This window comes from Haliotis rufescens, unplaced genomic scaffold, assembly GCF_023055435.1.
Source record: "Haliotis rufescens isolate VD_foot unplaced genomic scaffold, xgHalRufe1.0.p SCAF_73, whole genome shotgun sequence".
NCBI classification, from domain to species: Eukaryota; Metazoa; Mollusca; class Gastropoda; order Lepetellida; family Haliotidae; genus Haliotis; species Haliotis rufescens.
This window is the reverse complement of record NW_025964365.1, coordinates 1,773,287-1,790,622: the sequence shown is the minus strand read 5'-3', so window position 1 is coordinate 1,790,622 and position 17,336 is coordinate 1,773,287. Positions and strand designations below refer to the sequence as shown.

Genomic DNA, 17,336 nt, shown 5'->3' with positions numbered 1-17,336 from the left:
TAGCTTGGCGTATATTGGTCCTTGACAATATTTATTCATTTCAACCAATATCCTTTAGTCTGGATTGATATTATACTATCCTAGTCGAAGTTGAGTATTATTTACGTCTTTCTGTATCTACCAGTAAAACCTTCTACCTGAGAAAATACAGACATTATCAATACTCAGTTTCACATGTCACTGCCTTTGTCATGGTGTCAGTTGAAGAAACTATTATTTAGACTGGCACTGCTGAAGAAACTATTATTTATACTTACACTGCTGAAGAAACTATTATTTATACTTACACTGCTGAAGAAACTATTATTTAGACTGGCACTGCTGAAGAAAGTGATATTTATACCGACACTGTTGAAGAAATGGTCATTTATACTGACACTGTTGAAGAAACTGTTATTTATACTGACACTGTTAAAGAAACTATTATTTAGACTGACACTGCTGAAGAAACTGTTATTTATACTAACACTGTTGAAGAAATCGTTATTTAGACTGACACTGTTTAAACAACTGGATTTATACTGACACTGTCGAAGAAACTATTATTAATACTGACACTGTTGAAGCAACTGTTATTAATACTGACCCTGTTTAAGAAATTGTTATTTAGACTGACACTGTTGAAGCAACTGTTATTTATACTGACACTGTTGAAGAAACTATTATTTATACTGACACTATTGAAGCAACTGCTTTTTATACTGACACTGTTGAAGCAACTGGTATTTATACTGACACTGTTCACGAAAGTGGAAACGTTGTAACTCAGATGTCGTTAAAGTGGGATTAGTGGGGCTTGGATCTTCTAGTCAGGATGTGGGGAGTAGGGCGTCTGGTGGGGGGTTGGGGTAGGGACCTATGATGGACATGAAGGGTCTACGGACGAAGTTAATATCAATTGGCTTACGTGGTTTGTTCTTATGTATACTACCGGTTGTGTGTGTCGAGGTGTTAATCATATGTACGTATCCCAGTATTGGTGGCAGCCTTTATTAGCTGGAGAATTTATTCAGGATTTAGGTTCGTTATTGGACGTGTTTGTAGATTGGAGATTGTTGTGTATCCGAACACGGAGGGAAGAATAAAGCATAGAACTAAACCTTTAGCTAATCTTTAAAACGAATCTCACCTCGTGAACCCAAGTGGTATGTTGTTTTTAACATCAGAGCAAAGACAAATTACTACTGGTATAAATGCATGCAGTGGATTAAAATTCATGAATATTTCATAAGTAGGGTATTACAATACCTGGCTCCGTCTACCTCCAGTCGGTATACTATTGTGTAATGATGGCAGTTTGATGGCAGCATGTGGAGTCACTCGCAGCGGGATCATTAAAGGGATTATATTATTTGTAATGGTTCATAGATTTATTGGTAGCAATGTCACGGTTGAATTACGTGAATTGACATATTATAAACGTGTTTTGTGCGTGATCAGATGTAAATCCTACACCAGGGTGGTCCGTTATCATATGTTCATGAACAACTCCCTGTCGGGTGTGGGTGCAGTACATGACTCGGTGGGCATTGGCGTGTCGGGTGACTCAAAAGAGATTGCGTTGTCACAATGGCTCATCACTGTGGACAGTACAAGGTGACCACTTGAAAAGGCAAACTAGTCACTTACTTCGAGCGACCATTACATAATTAGATTAAGATTGGGCTTTCTGAAATATAATACAGGCACTATACAATTTCTTCTTCGGTTTGTTTTGCGAGACACTTTTATCAAGATGTAGTGCTACTGTTGTGAGAATTTCAGTGTGACGTGTTTAGACCACGTGTTACTGTCAGTCTTCCAACCTTATATTATGACTTGATGGCTATCATCAAAATGGGTCGTCAGACAGTTGAACTAATTGAAAACTTAGGCGTACGCAGAATGTGTGTGCACAAGAGATGTTATGAAAGGTTTTTCGCCGTCTTGTGTTTTATTGGTTAAGGAACCCACCGATTCTTAAGAAATCAGGATTGTGAAAATAAGAAAACAAACAATGACGCTAAAAATTATTATTATTTATTATTCTGTTTCAAGCACTGTTTAAATAGCTTAAGACAATATTCATAAACCCACTAGTTATCAAATAATGTCTCATAAGAAAACATTGTACTGCAAACAAGCCGGTCTTACATTTAGACACTGCCAATGTAGCTGATGAATGCACATGGCTGACAGGTAAATTTGAACGTGGAAACACACTTCAAAATAATTCAAGAAAACACAATTCAATACCGTCTTTAGTCTAGAACTCAATATTTTGAAATATTGACTTGAATGCATAGCACAACATGATTATCTTCATAAGCCCACCTTAACAATTAGGCCACATACCCTGAATGTGTATATGGTAATAATTTGTAATTAATGAATGGGCGATGGATATATTAAAAACAACGATTTGTTTAAAATTGGTTTGCCACTTGCGATATATTTACTGATATCATGATTTATTTGTATTTAGCAGGCAGTAAACACGAGAAGAACTATTGAGGGAACATCTCAAAAATACTGTCTACATTTTTTTAGCAGATTGATGAATTTCTTATCACTGACCTGGCTGACCGATTTCACCGTTTGAGCCTTCTTTCAAGAAATATACAACTGCCTGTTTGTTCTAAGCCTTGTTTATTGCAGGGTGTTCTAGATAACAAGGCCGGCTGATTGAGTGCCAATTGAACCACACTTACAGCAGTGACAGGGAGCTTTCTACAGACATTTGCCATAGAACAGTCCTCTTAAACACTCCAGTATGATTAGAAATTATGACTGCGGGTGTCGCCAGTTGCCGGGTGGCCTCACAGCGCTTAGGTCACTCTATCATCAAAGTGGGTATATTTTCAACTACGGGAATACGTATCGGGTTAATTCATCACACACAAAATACGTCCTCGAATGAATTTTTGTTATATGCACACACTATGATTATAGTGTTATATCTAATTACTGGATTTTTAAAAACACAGTGATAGTGTTTAGTTAACTATTATATACGTGACACACTATAAGACATAATTAAGTGATATAAAGTGTTATACGAAAATACCAGCTAAGTCTTGTGTTTGTTTAATTTGTTCGACTGCTGTTAACACCGCAATATTCCAGCTATATCATAGCGGCTTGTAAATATTCGATTATGGACCAGACAAACCAGTGATTGGTATTGGGATTATAGCCCTTCGCCGTCAAGGCACGATGACAGGCTATCAGTCACTGAGCCTGGCTACACGATCCATTAGTCGCCGCGTATGACAAGCATAGATTCCTGGAACCCGTATCTACCAAGGTACCCCCGCCCCCCTACCTTTTCACATTGAAGTAATCGCACCTTGGAATCCCCTAGTATCAGCCAAGTGTGACGACAAGAGAGTATATGCAAAGTACCGTGACGTAACCTTAACAATTCCTCCATGCGGATTACGAATGATAAATTCTCAACAAGACGGTTCGAATACCTTAATACCTTCACGAGGGCTTGATTCCATTATATACACCTATACACTGTCGTCAAACTACATATAAGTGTGCATGTTACCCGCACAGTATTTCGGCCCAAGTACATGTCCCTACACGGTTGTTTTAATACAACACACTCCACAGTTGGTATTGATACCGACAAGTAATTTCACCGGCAATATGAAAAGTAATAAGACCATTCATAAAGATAACGAAAGTCCACCTCGTCGGAGTAACTGTACAAGGCCGAGGACATCAGCGTCACGTACATGTCACACCTTTATTAACGCCAAGCCTGGGTCCGCGTGGGGTACCCACAAATTGTAGACAGTCCCTAAACCCATACCTTAATAATTGTCCATTATTGCTCGGTATTCATACAATACTCTCCAAAACGGCCATGTCCCTTTATCGCTGGAAAATGACCAAGTTTTGGACATTGCCTACAACGGTAGGAATCCCTCCTTGAAAGCAAGCACTGAACCGTCACTACGTTAATTGTGTAGGAAACCCGGCGCAATATATTCTTCTTGTGCTGTTCAGCTTGTTTCGGTCCAATGTCTAAGATTTCATTCCGCGTGTTATTACTGAGACTTATTTATTTGATGTCTGGAGTGTTTTCTTGCACCCATTGTCGTGTAAGTCTAGCTTATGAGATTTCTGTCGACCTGTAGGCTTTTGAAGAAAAACGACATGTTTACCGTTAGATGTTTCATGATGCGTGAAAGGCAAGCCGGCTTCCTGTAACGTATTGTCAACTTAACATGCTAAGACTGATATGAACATGTGCAATATACATTGTGAAATTGAAACTCATATTTCTCCTATTCTGTTCAGACAACTCCTGGTTGCCATGCTGATTAAACTACAGAAATATCAGCGTTGATATGACATTTGCCTGTACATGCTAATAATGATGATGCTAGAATGGCGTCGGTCCCATCAATCAGTTTTGATGTAGTAAACCATATATGTTCAGAAGTGAGTGTGTGAGTTTGGGTTAACGCCGCTTTTAACAGTATTCAAGTTATATCACGGCGTGTCAGCTTAATGTGGGAGGAAAGCCCGAAGTGATGCAGGTCTCAGACGTTTACCACTTCGGTGAAACCCACGAGCACGGGTATGGTACTGACAAATCTAGAAACATATTCGGGGCGAACCGGGTTTCAAACCCACAATCATAGGTTTCTGGCGTGCCAAAATGACGCAACTCTGCACAGCGAATCGCGGCGCCTCAGACGACTGGGCCACCCGTGCCCCCATAAATGTTCAGAAAGAAATGTATATCAACGTCTTGTCAGGCTCTAAATTGAGTTATTTTTTCTATAACCACAGAAGATATCATATATGTTTTCTGATAATGCAGTTACTTATACAGGTAAAATGCAACTGTTTACATTTAGTGAAATTTAGAAGTTGTAGAATCAAGGAAGACAAGGCTTATGGATTTGGAGTTCTTGAATTATTTTAATCGGAGGTTTTGGTACAGGTACCAGTAAAGTAGCATCTTTATCTAGCAAGTGGTACAATTTGACAATCATGTCTTCATTATGCTGAAAAGGCAGAATGATATTACTAATTTTTTTACTTTACTTACTTAAAGGTAACATATTTTATAACAGTACAGGGGGCACGGGTGGCCCAGTCGTCTGAGGCGCCGCGATTCGCTGTGCAGAGTTGCGTCCCCTGGGCACGCCAGAAACCTATGATTGTGGGTTCGAAACCCGTTTCGCCCCGATTATGTTTCTAGGTTTGACAGCACCATACCCGTGCTCGTGGGTTTCACCGAAGTGGTAAACGTCCGAGACCTGCATCACTTCGGGTTTTCCTCCCACATTAAGCTCGATATAACTGGAATACTGTTAAAAGCGGCGTTAAACCCAGCTCACTCAATATAACAGTACATGATAATACACTAACAGCTGAGCATATCTTGTTCCAACGAATTCATGTATTCTTCAACAGGATCGGTCGAATCCGTTATTCCGATCTTACAGGGAATATACAACTCTTTATTTGATTAACACTTAATTATTTTCTGATCTAAGTCGAAACAGATGTAGCAGAGTAATGAGTGAATGTGGGATGACACGGAAGAGGCACGACTAAACGAAACGAGCCTTTGTATTCTGTCACGTTCAGTCAAAACGTTCGCAGAACAAAGCATTTAAAACGACGTCAAACGAATAGTTTCAACAACACTTTCAATATAATCCCCCTTAACCGCAATGGTTTTGGCCCATTTATCCTGCAAGCTATTTATGCCAGAATTCCATCAATCACCCTTCAGTTGAGGCCTTCAGACTTTCAGCATCTTCAAACCGGGTACCACGATGGCAGGCTCTCAGATTCCGGACCAGATTAATCATTAGGGGCCAAGTATGGGCTGTAGGGTGAGTGGTTGAGTTGTTCGAAGCCACAATTGCGATGCCAGCTTGACCAACCCTCGACTTGTTCACTGGTGCATTGTCACGGAACAGAAATACTCCAGCTGTCAACAGTCCTCTCCCTCTAACTTTGGTTGCTTGCCTCAATTTTTGTCTTCAAATGAGCAAGATAGACACCTACGATTGTTGTTGGAGGCAGGTAGTCAACACTACACACGTCTTTTCCATCCCCCAACAAACAGTTGCCCAAACCTTGCCTGCTGATGGCCGAGTGTGGAACTTCTTTGGCAGTGGGATGTATGGTACTTACTGATGGGTCTCAGGGTTCCTGGTGTTGAATCTATGCCTCATCAGCCGTGCAAATGGCGGGTCCTGGCTGGTTCTTCTTTATACAGTTCAAGGAGCACGCGAGTTGACTCCATCTGTGGATCTTGCACACTGTGGTCGAGGTTCCCATCTGGCAGACACCTTACACACACCCACATGCTCGTGAAGTATTGTTGGGAGATTGGACACGTTTTGTTCATTTCATCTTGATACAATGATCCTGCATAATGAAGACCTCTACCCTAGCAATCATTTCATCGGTGATGAATTCAAGACCTTAGATCACTTTAAGACTTTCTCGTCCTTTCTTGAATTCAGAAGATCATTTTGCAATTGTTGAATAATTGGGGTCTCCGTCACAATAAACACCAATCATACCTGCTCAGGAACTTGATGATTACTATGTAATCTTATCTTATCATGTTCATGGTTTCAGATGAGTGGGGGCAGTCGGGTAGCCTAGTGGTTAAAGCGTTCGCTCGTCACGCCGAAGACCCGGGTTCGATTCCTGACATGGGTACAATGTGTGGAGCCCATTTCTGGTGTCCCCCGCCGTGATATTGCTTGAATATTGCTAAAAGCGGCGTAAAACCATACTCACTCATTCAGATGAGTAGGTCAGCTGTTACAGATATTATATAGATATATCAGCAAGAAGAAACTAGATTAGCTGGAAACAACAAGCCTTCCGATCAATCCAAACTATTGTTGATGTCGCACGTTTTCGAATCATGTTCTCTCGAATCACTGTTACTGAATTACAATCATCCGACATTTGGCAGTACACATATTCTCACATCGTCGCACGCTCACAGCGCTATTGAAGATCAATACCAAGAGAAATGCAAACCATAAATAATAACGATAATACCATGGTTTTCACTGGAGGCAATTCACCGAATACCTCATCGGAATCGATCAGAGCCATGCGTTGTATTACATTCACCACGGAATTCCCTCCATATTGGAACCAAATCCTTCTGACAAATACTGAGATCAGTTAGTTTTAGTATAGGTTGGAGTAAGTAACTAAAATGGTTTTATCGATGTCTTATGTGGAATGAATATGTGTGATATTTCTATCTGAATAGCATGCTTATTCGTTACAGGTAATTGTAAAGAAGGCTTAGGCCTCCGAACAAGTATACCTATGCTGTGAAATATATCCATCGCTCGGGCAGTATACCATTTGCCTGAATAGTGCATTTTTTTCTAAAACCGCGTTCTTAAATGTGATTGGATGTTGTATTATGGATACAACCAGTCATAATAACTTAACGTGTTTATCGACTCTGCTTTTAACAGATATTTCTTATGAATATGGAAAGGGTCTTCATATATTACAGTCAAGTGAGTTAAAATTTTAAGTCACATCGGCAATATGTCAGCCCTATCGTGACTATATTACAGTCAAACCCCGTTAATCCAAGCGGTACAGGTGGAAGATAAATTGTCCTGTTTAGGTATCATGTCACAAAGCGATACTTCTTATATCGTGTATAGAGGCCAGGTTCGCGTCCTGATTGCGGGGTTTCCAGACTAACAGGGGCCCCGGACTAGTAGGGTTTCACTATATAGGCTGAAAAGAGATCCCATGTAGCACCATCTCGCTATTAAGACCATATGATTCTCCACAAAATGCACGCATCTTCTCAAGCATTTTTCAAAGCATTTAAACAAACTGGGAGCATCTCATACATTGTTTGACTTCAAACATCCCTTTAAAGTTACGGTAACACTGGGTTAAGTCGAACACCATTCATCCAATATAAGGGTGGTCGGGTAGCCTAGTGGTTAAAGCGTTCGCTCGTCACGCCGAAGACCCGGGTTCGATTCCCGACATGGGTACAATGTGTGAAGCCCATTTCTGGTGTCCCCCGCCGTGATATTGCTGGAATATTGCAAAAAGCGGCGTAAAACCATACTCACTCACTCATCCAATATAATGGTTTAGAATGATCCCCAGGGTTGCACGGATTGCCCATTCGTCGGCATTCAAGAAAACTCTGATACAGATCAAAGCAGCGTTGAACCCAGCTCACTCACTCAATCACTCACTCGTATGTTCCTTTGACATCGAGTTACCGGAGTTTATGTGTCACATTTTAATTGAATCACTGTTGTTATAAAACACATTTGAACATATATTTGCTTATAATTCATTGTCAACAAATGTGATGATTTGGGCAAAATGCCAAACGTCGCGATGACATTGGAGCGAGTTTGCACAATCAGACCACTTAACAACGTTCTTCAGGTGGAGTATTTGTCATCGAAGGGAGATAATACAGCCTTGTAATTGCCTGCCTACCGCTAATCGCTGCCGAATCTACTGACTGGGCTTGTTCTATCACCCCTCTTGAAGACAAGTGTCTGTCTACTGCCGTTGACATAGACTTGACGCACCGCATAACACACCCGATCACTGTTGTCTCGCGATACAGACATGCCATTGTTGCTATACTGTGTGTCTTAAGGGATTTGATTTTACAATGAAGACATGCTCAGAATTTCACTTTATTAGTTACGTGCTGTGTTTCGTTTATATGGCATATATTAGGGTCGACGGACAATTAATATCAGGCTTTAAGACGAGGAGTATTACAGGTCTTCTTGCAAAAACTGACATTTGTATATGTCATCGCTCTAGTTTCGTGTGTATCATTTCAGGTAAGCTCCGAGACAGGACAGAGGACATGTGAGTCATTCATCATGGAGGGGCTTACCTTCGCCCCGGTCCTGGTTCGAACCCGGGTGTCTGACCAGATGTGGTTCAAGTCACACCACCCTCGGGATTGCGGGTAGCCGTTCTCAGATCCGGAGCCATTGGACAAGCAGCACCACTAGATGTGTTTTTTTGTGAACAAAACATTTAAAACTGGATTTATCTACATATAGATGTATTGTATGATTCCATATACAGTCGAACCCCCTGATTGGAACTCACATGTGTCGAATCCCCGGTTGTGTCGAGTTCACAGTCCGGTCCCGGCACACTCTCACTATATTTATCACTACGTTAATCTGGATGAGTCGAACTGGATGTGTCGAATTCCCGGTTGTCTCGAACTCAATTAAAAGAGTTAAAAGAAGATAAAACTTACATTGGATTTGGGGGCCAGTAAGCCTCCCAGAACTAAGCATGGCATTCAACACAACTGACATTCCAACCCTCCAAGGGGAGTACTCGTCCCCCCTCAACTCTGTCCTCATCATGTTCACAGTCGTGGGGGTAGTGTTGAACTTCGCGTCCGCCCTTGTGAAGCTTCTGCTGAAGTTCGCCATGCCCCACACGTGGAAGTTGTCCTGTCTTCTACTGGACGTGTCTCACTTCATTCTAGGACTAGGGCTAGCGTTGTTGCTCTGTTATATCAGGTTCCAGGCGGAGAGTTTATGTAAAGCAGCAGGGTTCTTTCTCATGGTCGGCGTCCTTGACAGCGTCAGCGTCTACCTCATATCCAACGTCATCATCCTATTTGTGCAATACCCAGAAAAGCTATCGGGGTATTCCCATTACCCAAAATGGACCATTCCAGCCATGTTGGTCCCGGAGAAGGCGTTCACTCTCCTCCTCGCCCTCTTCCCCTTCCTCCCCATCCACTACTTCAACGACAACGACGACCCCTACGTGATCACCTGTCTCCCCGTCCGGGAGACTAACGCCAAGGGAGCGGGATATGGCGCGGCGTTGATGTTCATCTCTTGGATAGTCCTCAGCATTGCCGTCATCGTCTGCATGGTGACCACGTTCAGACTGTGGAAGAGCTCCGGAGGGAGGATCCACGCCTCATCTCCGAACATCTGGCAGATGATGATGCTGAGTCAGGGCAAGACGTATCAGAGGTTTGTCTTTAATGTTTTCTTTTAAATTTGTGTTGGTGTGTATGTTTCTTGCCATTTTTCAACTCTCAATGCAATAACAGTTTTATCTCAAAGATTAGGTGGTGCGATAAAATTGGGTTTTACGTCGCGTTCGAGATTATTGCACTTACATAGCGACATCCTCGTGTATGTGTGCGGGGTACAATGTATGAAGTGCATTTCTGGTGTTCCCCGCCGTGTAATTGCTGGAATATTGCAAAAAGCAGCGTAAAACCATACTCACTCACTCACCCACTCACTCACTGACTCACTCACTGACTGACTCACTCACTCACTCACTCACTCACTCACTCACTCACTCACTCACTCACTCACTCACTCACTCACTCACTCACTCACTCACTCACTCGACTTCAGTTACACGCCAGACATGAGTTTATCCTAATAAACATATGCACATGTAATTACTGATATTTCCTCTACGATATACATACCTATATAATTACATTAAAACATCTCAGAATTATTTCTAGTCATCAAAACCTATCAAAATACATGAGATCCCTCATATCCTATATATCCTGTCATAACGCAGATATTCACGAGCGATGCCTGTCTTGTTAACATGAGTAACATTAATGCTACTTTGAAACTCCACAGCCGTGAAGGTCAGTTCCTATTGATGGCATGGTACTAAAACATTATGATCGTGATTAAGATACAGTCCCACATGAACATTTAACACCCTGACATATACACCCCAGTCTGATGTATCTAATCCAGACAACTTGGCTTATTACAGGGATTTGCAAAATAGCTGTAGCATTACTGACTGCATTTAGTCATTATGCCTGCTGAAAGGTTGTGTCCTATTGTTAAGATCTTATGTATGGCCTGTCGCTGCTACTGTGGAACAACGCCTTCATATTTGATAGACTTAGTGAAGAAGTACCAACATGTTCGAAGCTTCAAAACTGCTAACAACAATGGGCTTCAACTTTCAAATCTAAGTCTGTTGGATCCTATTCCTATTCTGCACAAAGTTTCTATTTCCCTCCAAGTGAGTGAGTGAGCATGGTTTTACGCCGCTTTTAGCAATATTCCAGCAATATCACGGCGGGGGACACCAGAAATGGGCTTCACACATTGTACCCATGTCGGGTATCGAACCCGGGTCTTCGGCGTGACGAGCGAACGCTTTAACCACAAGGCTACCCGATCTTCCCTCCAAGCCTTTAAGTTAAAGTTCAAAACCCATCTCGTCAGTAAGAAGTTGTTTCAGTTGCTGCACAGCTCCAAGGTAGCGCTATGATAAACTACAGAGTAGATGGGTGTTAGCGAGCGAACTATTTTATTTATATAACTGCAACATGATAAACATGAAATGATTAAGTCCCTCACCCTCTACCTCCAAGGTTCCTCCTTTTGGAGCAGCTGGTGTGGATGGTGGTGTTGTTCATGACGACGGTCATAATCTACACCAACACATCGCGGCTGCTGGTACCTCAGTGGATCGCCGTCGTCGCCCTCAGTGTCAGCACCTTCTTCCACGCCGTCCTCAGCAACATCGTTACCATCCTCTGGAGCACCCTGTGTTGCAGGACGAAGCAACAGACCAAAGAACCCTACCAGAAGCTGAAGAAGCTGGAACTGCTGAAAATAGAGGTAGGTTGGATCGCTTTCCTTGCAAAACCTTTTGTGAATAAAGATTGTTCGTGCACAGGCTGTGACTAGTACATAAACAATATATGTTCAAGAACTGAAACCAATCATGTAGCATTTGGGTTTGGTTTGGCAGTATGGCACCCATTGTCGGTACGACGGTTTTAGTCGTGCTGTCAGCGTGTGTGCAGTGTACACACAGAGATAGGGTGCTTATCTTTCAACAGGAATGTATATAAAACTTGTATTAAACTTGTGTGATTTCGACCAAAGTTGACACAGTTCTTTTGATCTAAAGCATTCAAAAAATTGATGTGAAGCCGATTAAGACATTAATTTACGAAATGTAATTTCTATATATTTGGGTATATGATTGGTGCATTAAGGTCAAGTAATGCCATGCTTCGGAACATTAAGGGACTCAATCAACTTTACAGCTTACACTGGCAAACCTTTTCAGCAGAAACTGTAGATGGACACAGAGGACAAATGCAAACGATGCACTCTGATTGTCTTATTTTAATGCGCACAGACGCTACACGGCGTTGGGTGGAGGTTCTCAATAAAACGTAATTTGAACCTGGCGCCATACTGTATGAAATAATAACACAGTGTACTCCATGATCCATATTTCGTTCAATATTCCACCCAGGCCCCCGGCAAGTTGCGCATGAAGGCCACGTGGTCTGTGGGTAAGGGCGTGTACAGGCGTGGTCTGCTGAAGGTGTACGGGGTGGACCACCTCAAGGCGTGGGCCCAGGAGATCGTCATCCTGGGGATGATGAGGAAGACGCAGAGCGCCAGTCTGCTACAGTGTCTGTGGACCAACAGCGGCAACCCGTACTTCGAGACGATGACGCTCATCACTGGGGAGATCATCCCTGGCGAGTCAAGGTAGACACATTCCCACTTTCCCATAACCCAATGTACCTTGCATTTCCTCACATCTCAGTGTATTAAATATTCCTCGATATGGTGCCTATTTTCTGTACATGTCTAGCTATTCAAATCTGTGTCAAACGGAGAAAGTGTCCGTCGTAAAGTGCTAGATTAATATTTCATCAATTAACATTTACAAACATGACATGAACAAATGTGGTATGACTGTCAGTTGACCCGAGTCTGCCCTTAACTAAGGTACTGAAGTAACACTAGACTACATGCTTTCTTCCTTCTGACAGTAACTGGTCTGTCTCTAATTTGCATAATGTGGGTTTCAGTGACGTGCAACAACTTTCAGTTATTCAAGGTTTGCTCGTGTGTGTGCCGTGTCAGTTTATGTTACTAGTTTGTTAATCCTTAAAGTCGCATCTAAAAACCAACAAATGACAGTTTTACATTGTTTCTTACGACGTTTGGTGTTTCCAATCATTACAATCTGTTCCTTTCAACACACATCGTTGTTTTAAATGAGAGGCGACTAACGGGATCTGGTGGTCAGGCTCACTGTCTTGGTTGATGCATGTCATCGTATCCCAATTGCGTTGATCGATGATCATGATATCAATCACTGGATTGTCTGGTCCAGACTCGATTGTTTACAGACCGCCGTCATATAGCTGGAATATTGCTGAGTGCGGCGTTAAACAACAAACAACATGTTGTTTTAACTTGTCTTTTCTACACGTATTGGCGTACGATGGTAGAGGAGTATTAGGAGACGCGAATGGGTGCATGACTATGAATAGCCAGGATGACTATCCTATAGCTCGCCAGGAATAAATGCCACATCTAATCTCAAACTGTCAACGAGAGCAGGCCTGTAAACAAAGATATTTCATACGCTTAGACTTCTTTAGTGCATGAACACTATACCAAGATCTACATGACATGGCATAGTTTGTCTACAGTCTTATTCACTCTGCTTCGCTGCTTCAGTAATTCTCTACATTCTGATCAGATCGGGCCGTCAGTGACGCCCGCCGCAGTGAAAGGGTTATTGTTGAGACAGTGATCTTTGTCGGATATATGATCAGTAATCACCAGCTCTGTGACTGTTTGGTGTATTTGTCTGATTAGCGATTGTATACTTGACACTAGAAACATATTGTCTTGAAGATAGGGTTTTCCATAATTATAAATAAAAATCCGTTGAGCTACTCGGTAAGTGCAATAGGTCGAGACAATGTATGTAGATAGACACCGTGACCCGCGTGTACTACACAGTGACACATGGTATATAGCAATGACAAACAGACAGTTTTCACACACTGTTACACACGGTGACTAACTGCATGTTATACGCTGAGTCATGGTATTATGCAAAAGAAGGTTCGGACCAAGATCAGAAAATGTTATGTTCGGTCATGAATTAATGTACAACTTTCATAAACAGTTTCAGTTAATACATGAAAAACCTACCCTTGACTTCCTCCGCCTGTATTTAACAGATTTCCTGAGAACCTTTCCATTGACCACTGTGAAACCTGTTTCACTGACCTTGCTAGACATTGGCGTCAACCATTTCAAATACCTTCTTGATAACCTTCATTAACAATCACTTAGATTGGACGTATACATCAGTGACTGCAATGATAATGATTCCATTGACTGCTTTCATTGACTACTGTGACAACTGTTACATTATGTACTATGACAATCATACCTTTGACTCGTAACAGAATCATTCCTTTGACTGCTAACAAAATCATTCCTTTGACTGCTAACAAAATCATTCCTTTGACTGCTAACACAATCATTCCTTTGACTGCTAGCACAATCATTCCTTTGACTGCTAACACAATCATGCCTTTGACTGCTAACACAATCATTCCTTTGACTGCTAACACAATCATTCCTTTGACTGCTAACACACTCATGCCTTTGACTGCTAACACAATCATTCCTTTGACTGCTAACACAATCATTCCTTTGACTGCTAACACAATCATGCCTTTGACTGCTAACACAATCATGCATTTGACTGCTAACACAATCATTCATTTGACTGCTAACACAATCATGCCTTTGACTGCTAACACAATCATTCCTTTGACTGCTAACACAATCATGCCTTTGACTGCTAACACAATCATTTCTTTGACTGCTAACACAATCATTCCTTTGACTGCTAACAAAATCATTCCTTTGACTGCTAACACAATCATTCCTTTGACTGCTAACACAATCATGCCTTTGACTGCTAACACAATCATGCCTTTTGACTGCTAACACAATCATTCCTTTGACTGCTAACACAATCATGCCTTTGACTGCTAACACAATCATTCCTTTGACTGCTAACACAATCATTCCTTTGACTGCTAACACACTCATTCCTTTGACTGCTAACACAATCATTCCTTTGACTGCTAACACAATCATGCCTTTGACTGCTAACACAATCATTCCTTTGACTGCTAACACAATCATTCCTTTGACTGCTAACACACTCATTCCTTTGACTGCTAACACAATCATTCCTTTGACTGCTAACACAATCATGCCTTTGACTGCTAACACAATCATTCCTTTGACTGCTAACACAATCATTCCTTTGACTGCTATGCCAATCTTTCATTGACTACTGTAACAACCATTCCATTGACTGCTATGACAAAGATCCCATTAAGTAGTATGACAATCATTCCTTTGACTGCTATGACAATTATTTCTATGGCGACCTTGACACCAATTCCATAGTTCCATGACAATAATTGCAATGCTGCTTTTTTTAAATACATTCTACTGACATCTTGAAACCCATCATCAAAATCTTTGTACTTTTGGGGCTTGCAGCCGATCAAATGGTTACACTTCTCGCCTTTGAAAAGTAATAGCTTAACTTATGACTCGACGTATGAAAAATATGTTCAAAGGTATTCACAAAAGAATAAATCTCTCTCAAGTCCTTTTGTTAAAAGGCACCTCCACTTGTGTTCTGACCAACAGCAAAAACCATGATATCGTTCATCGAAAGTACATGCTTAATTAAATGCAACCACTCTGCTACGGACAGCCAATTTCAAAATCAAAGGCAATCCTTCCAATGCCAGGTACCACGTAAGAAAAAATTCTCACGGCATTTTTCTACCACGGAACTAGCTAAAACTGTTTTCAGTCATACATGTGTAATATGCACACGTGAGCTAGGAAGGTGATAAAGGGACAAGAAATAGCCCTGAGACAATAAGGAAGTTGTCATCCGTAAAAGCCTCATGTGTTAATTAAAAGTTATCGTTAGTTTCATAGGCAAGTTGTGAAGGTATTTATCAAAAGGAAACCGTTGATCAGCGTGTATCTAACACAGGGTTTACACTGACTCTCTGTAGACTGATCTGCTTCGAGTTCACCAACAGCGGCACCCTGGACGACTTCCTGCACCATCTAGACATACCGCTGCCGGAGCCGTGTCAGAGAACCATCATCCACGACATCGCTGAGGGCCTCTCCTGCCTCCACAAACACAACATCCTCCACCACAAACTCACTTCCGCCTCCGTTTTCCTCAAGGGGTCCGTGCAGGTGTGTGTACAGCTATCAGTTACAATATACAGTAAAACCCCGTTAATCCGGACGGAAGGATTCCCACTGAAATCGTTCGGATTAGCAAATGTCTGGATTAACGATTGCTGCGTAAGAGGTAAAGCCACTAAATGTTCCGAGGATCCGCAGATCGTGGTATAGATTTGAGTTGCACCCCTTAGTTATGCCAGGATCCGCTGATTTTGATTTTGAATCCAAAATTCGCCTCAATTATGACCCTTGGTTTGTCAGTACCACATAGTGCTCTTGGTTTCCCAAAAGGCGAATATCTACAACCCATGTCTATTTTCAACCCAAACGTACCTGACACGCCGTGATATAATTGAACTACTGTTAAACACAACTAGCTCTCTTGGTTGTATTTTTTCTGACTTAGTTGCACGCGCATCATTATTTAATAGAACGAGGAAACAAGAATAAATATCTCTAGTTAAAGGAAATACTTTTCTCCAAAAGAGCAAAAAAAATCTGAAAACAAATCGTCACATACGGCTACAATATAACAATACAGATGGTGCCTTAAACTAACACAAGGACACACATCTCGTTAAACAACAACTTCTCGTGCTGCCTCTGGGCATGATATAGGATAACACTATTAAGATCGAGTTCTAGAAATACGAAATTCTAGATACATATAATTGTAATGTGTTCAGATCTCTTTTAAATTTCTCAAACATGATTTTATGTTTTTTATTTTCTTCAATTGACTGTTTTATTGCGAAACACCTAATCACAACTAATTACATGGAACCTGAGACAGATCCCCTCTAAACGGCACCAAGAGAACATCAATGCAGGGGAACCCGATAGCGCTAATGGTCCCCCACATATACAACGCCCGGTGGTGTATGTACCAAATTATGCCTCGCACACTACATTATTCCTGGGTCAATGGACAGGCTGAAAGCGTACAGTGTGGTCTTGTCAAAGGAGACGCTATACACAATGGCAGCACTGCTGACGTATAGTCACTAAATCGAACCGGGTAGATAGGCTTCTCTGGCATGTTTCCAGCACCAGCATGGGGGGTACCTGCATGTAGGGGATAGAGGAGAGGGGTGGGTGCCGAGGGGAGGGGTAGGTGCCGAGGGGAGGGGAGGGCCAAATGGATCTTTAAGGGACGGGCCGAAGTAAAAGGTAGGGTCATATTTAGCACACGGGATCGGCATCATTTAAGAAAAACTTAGGAAAGTT

General features: G+C 41.7%; 1 protein-coding gene across 3 annotated transcripts in view; it reads left to right on the top strand.

The window, feature by feature from the left end:
* The window catches only part of LOC124140967, a 53,932-nt gene that overhangs the window by 25,963 nt on the left and 10,633 nt on the right, over window positions 1–17,336 (top strand). For all 3 annotated transcript variants that reach the window (XM_046508815.2, XM_046508813.2, XM_046508814.2), the window contains exons 2-5: window positions 8,841–10,013; window positions 11,408–11,657; window positions 12,307–12,548; window positions 15,926–16,118. In XM_046508815.2, the coding sequence (XP_046364771.2) occupies window positions 9,313–10,013; window positions 11,408–11,657; window positions 12,307–12,548; window positions 15,926–16,118 (1,386 nt within the window). In that variant the 5' untranslated portion in view covers window positions 8,841–9,312. The remainder of the gene's footprint in view (window positions 1–8,840; window positions 10,014–11,407; window positions 11,658–12,306; window positions 12,549–15,925; window positions 16,119–17,336) is intronic.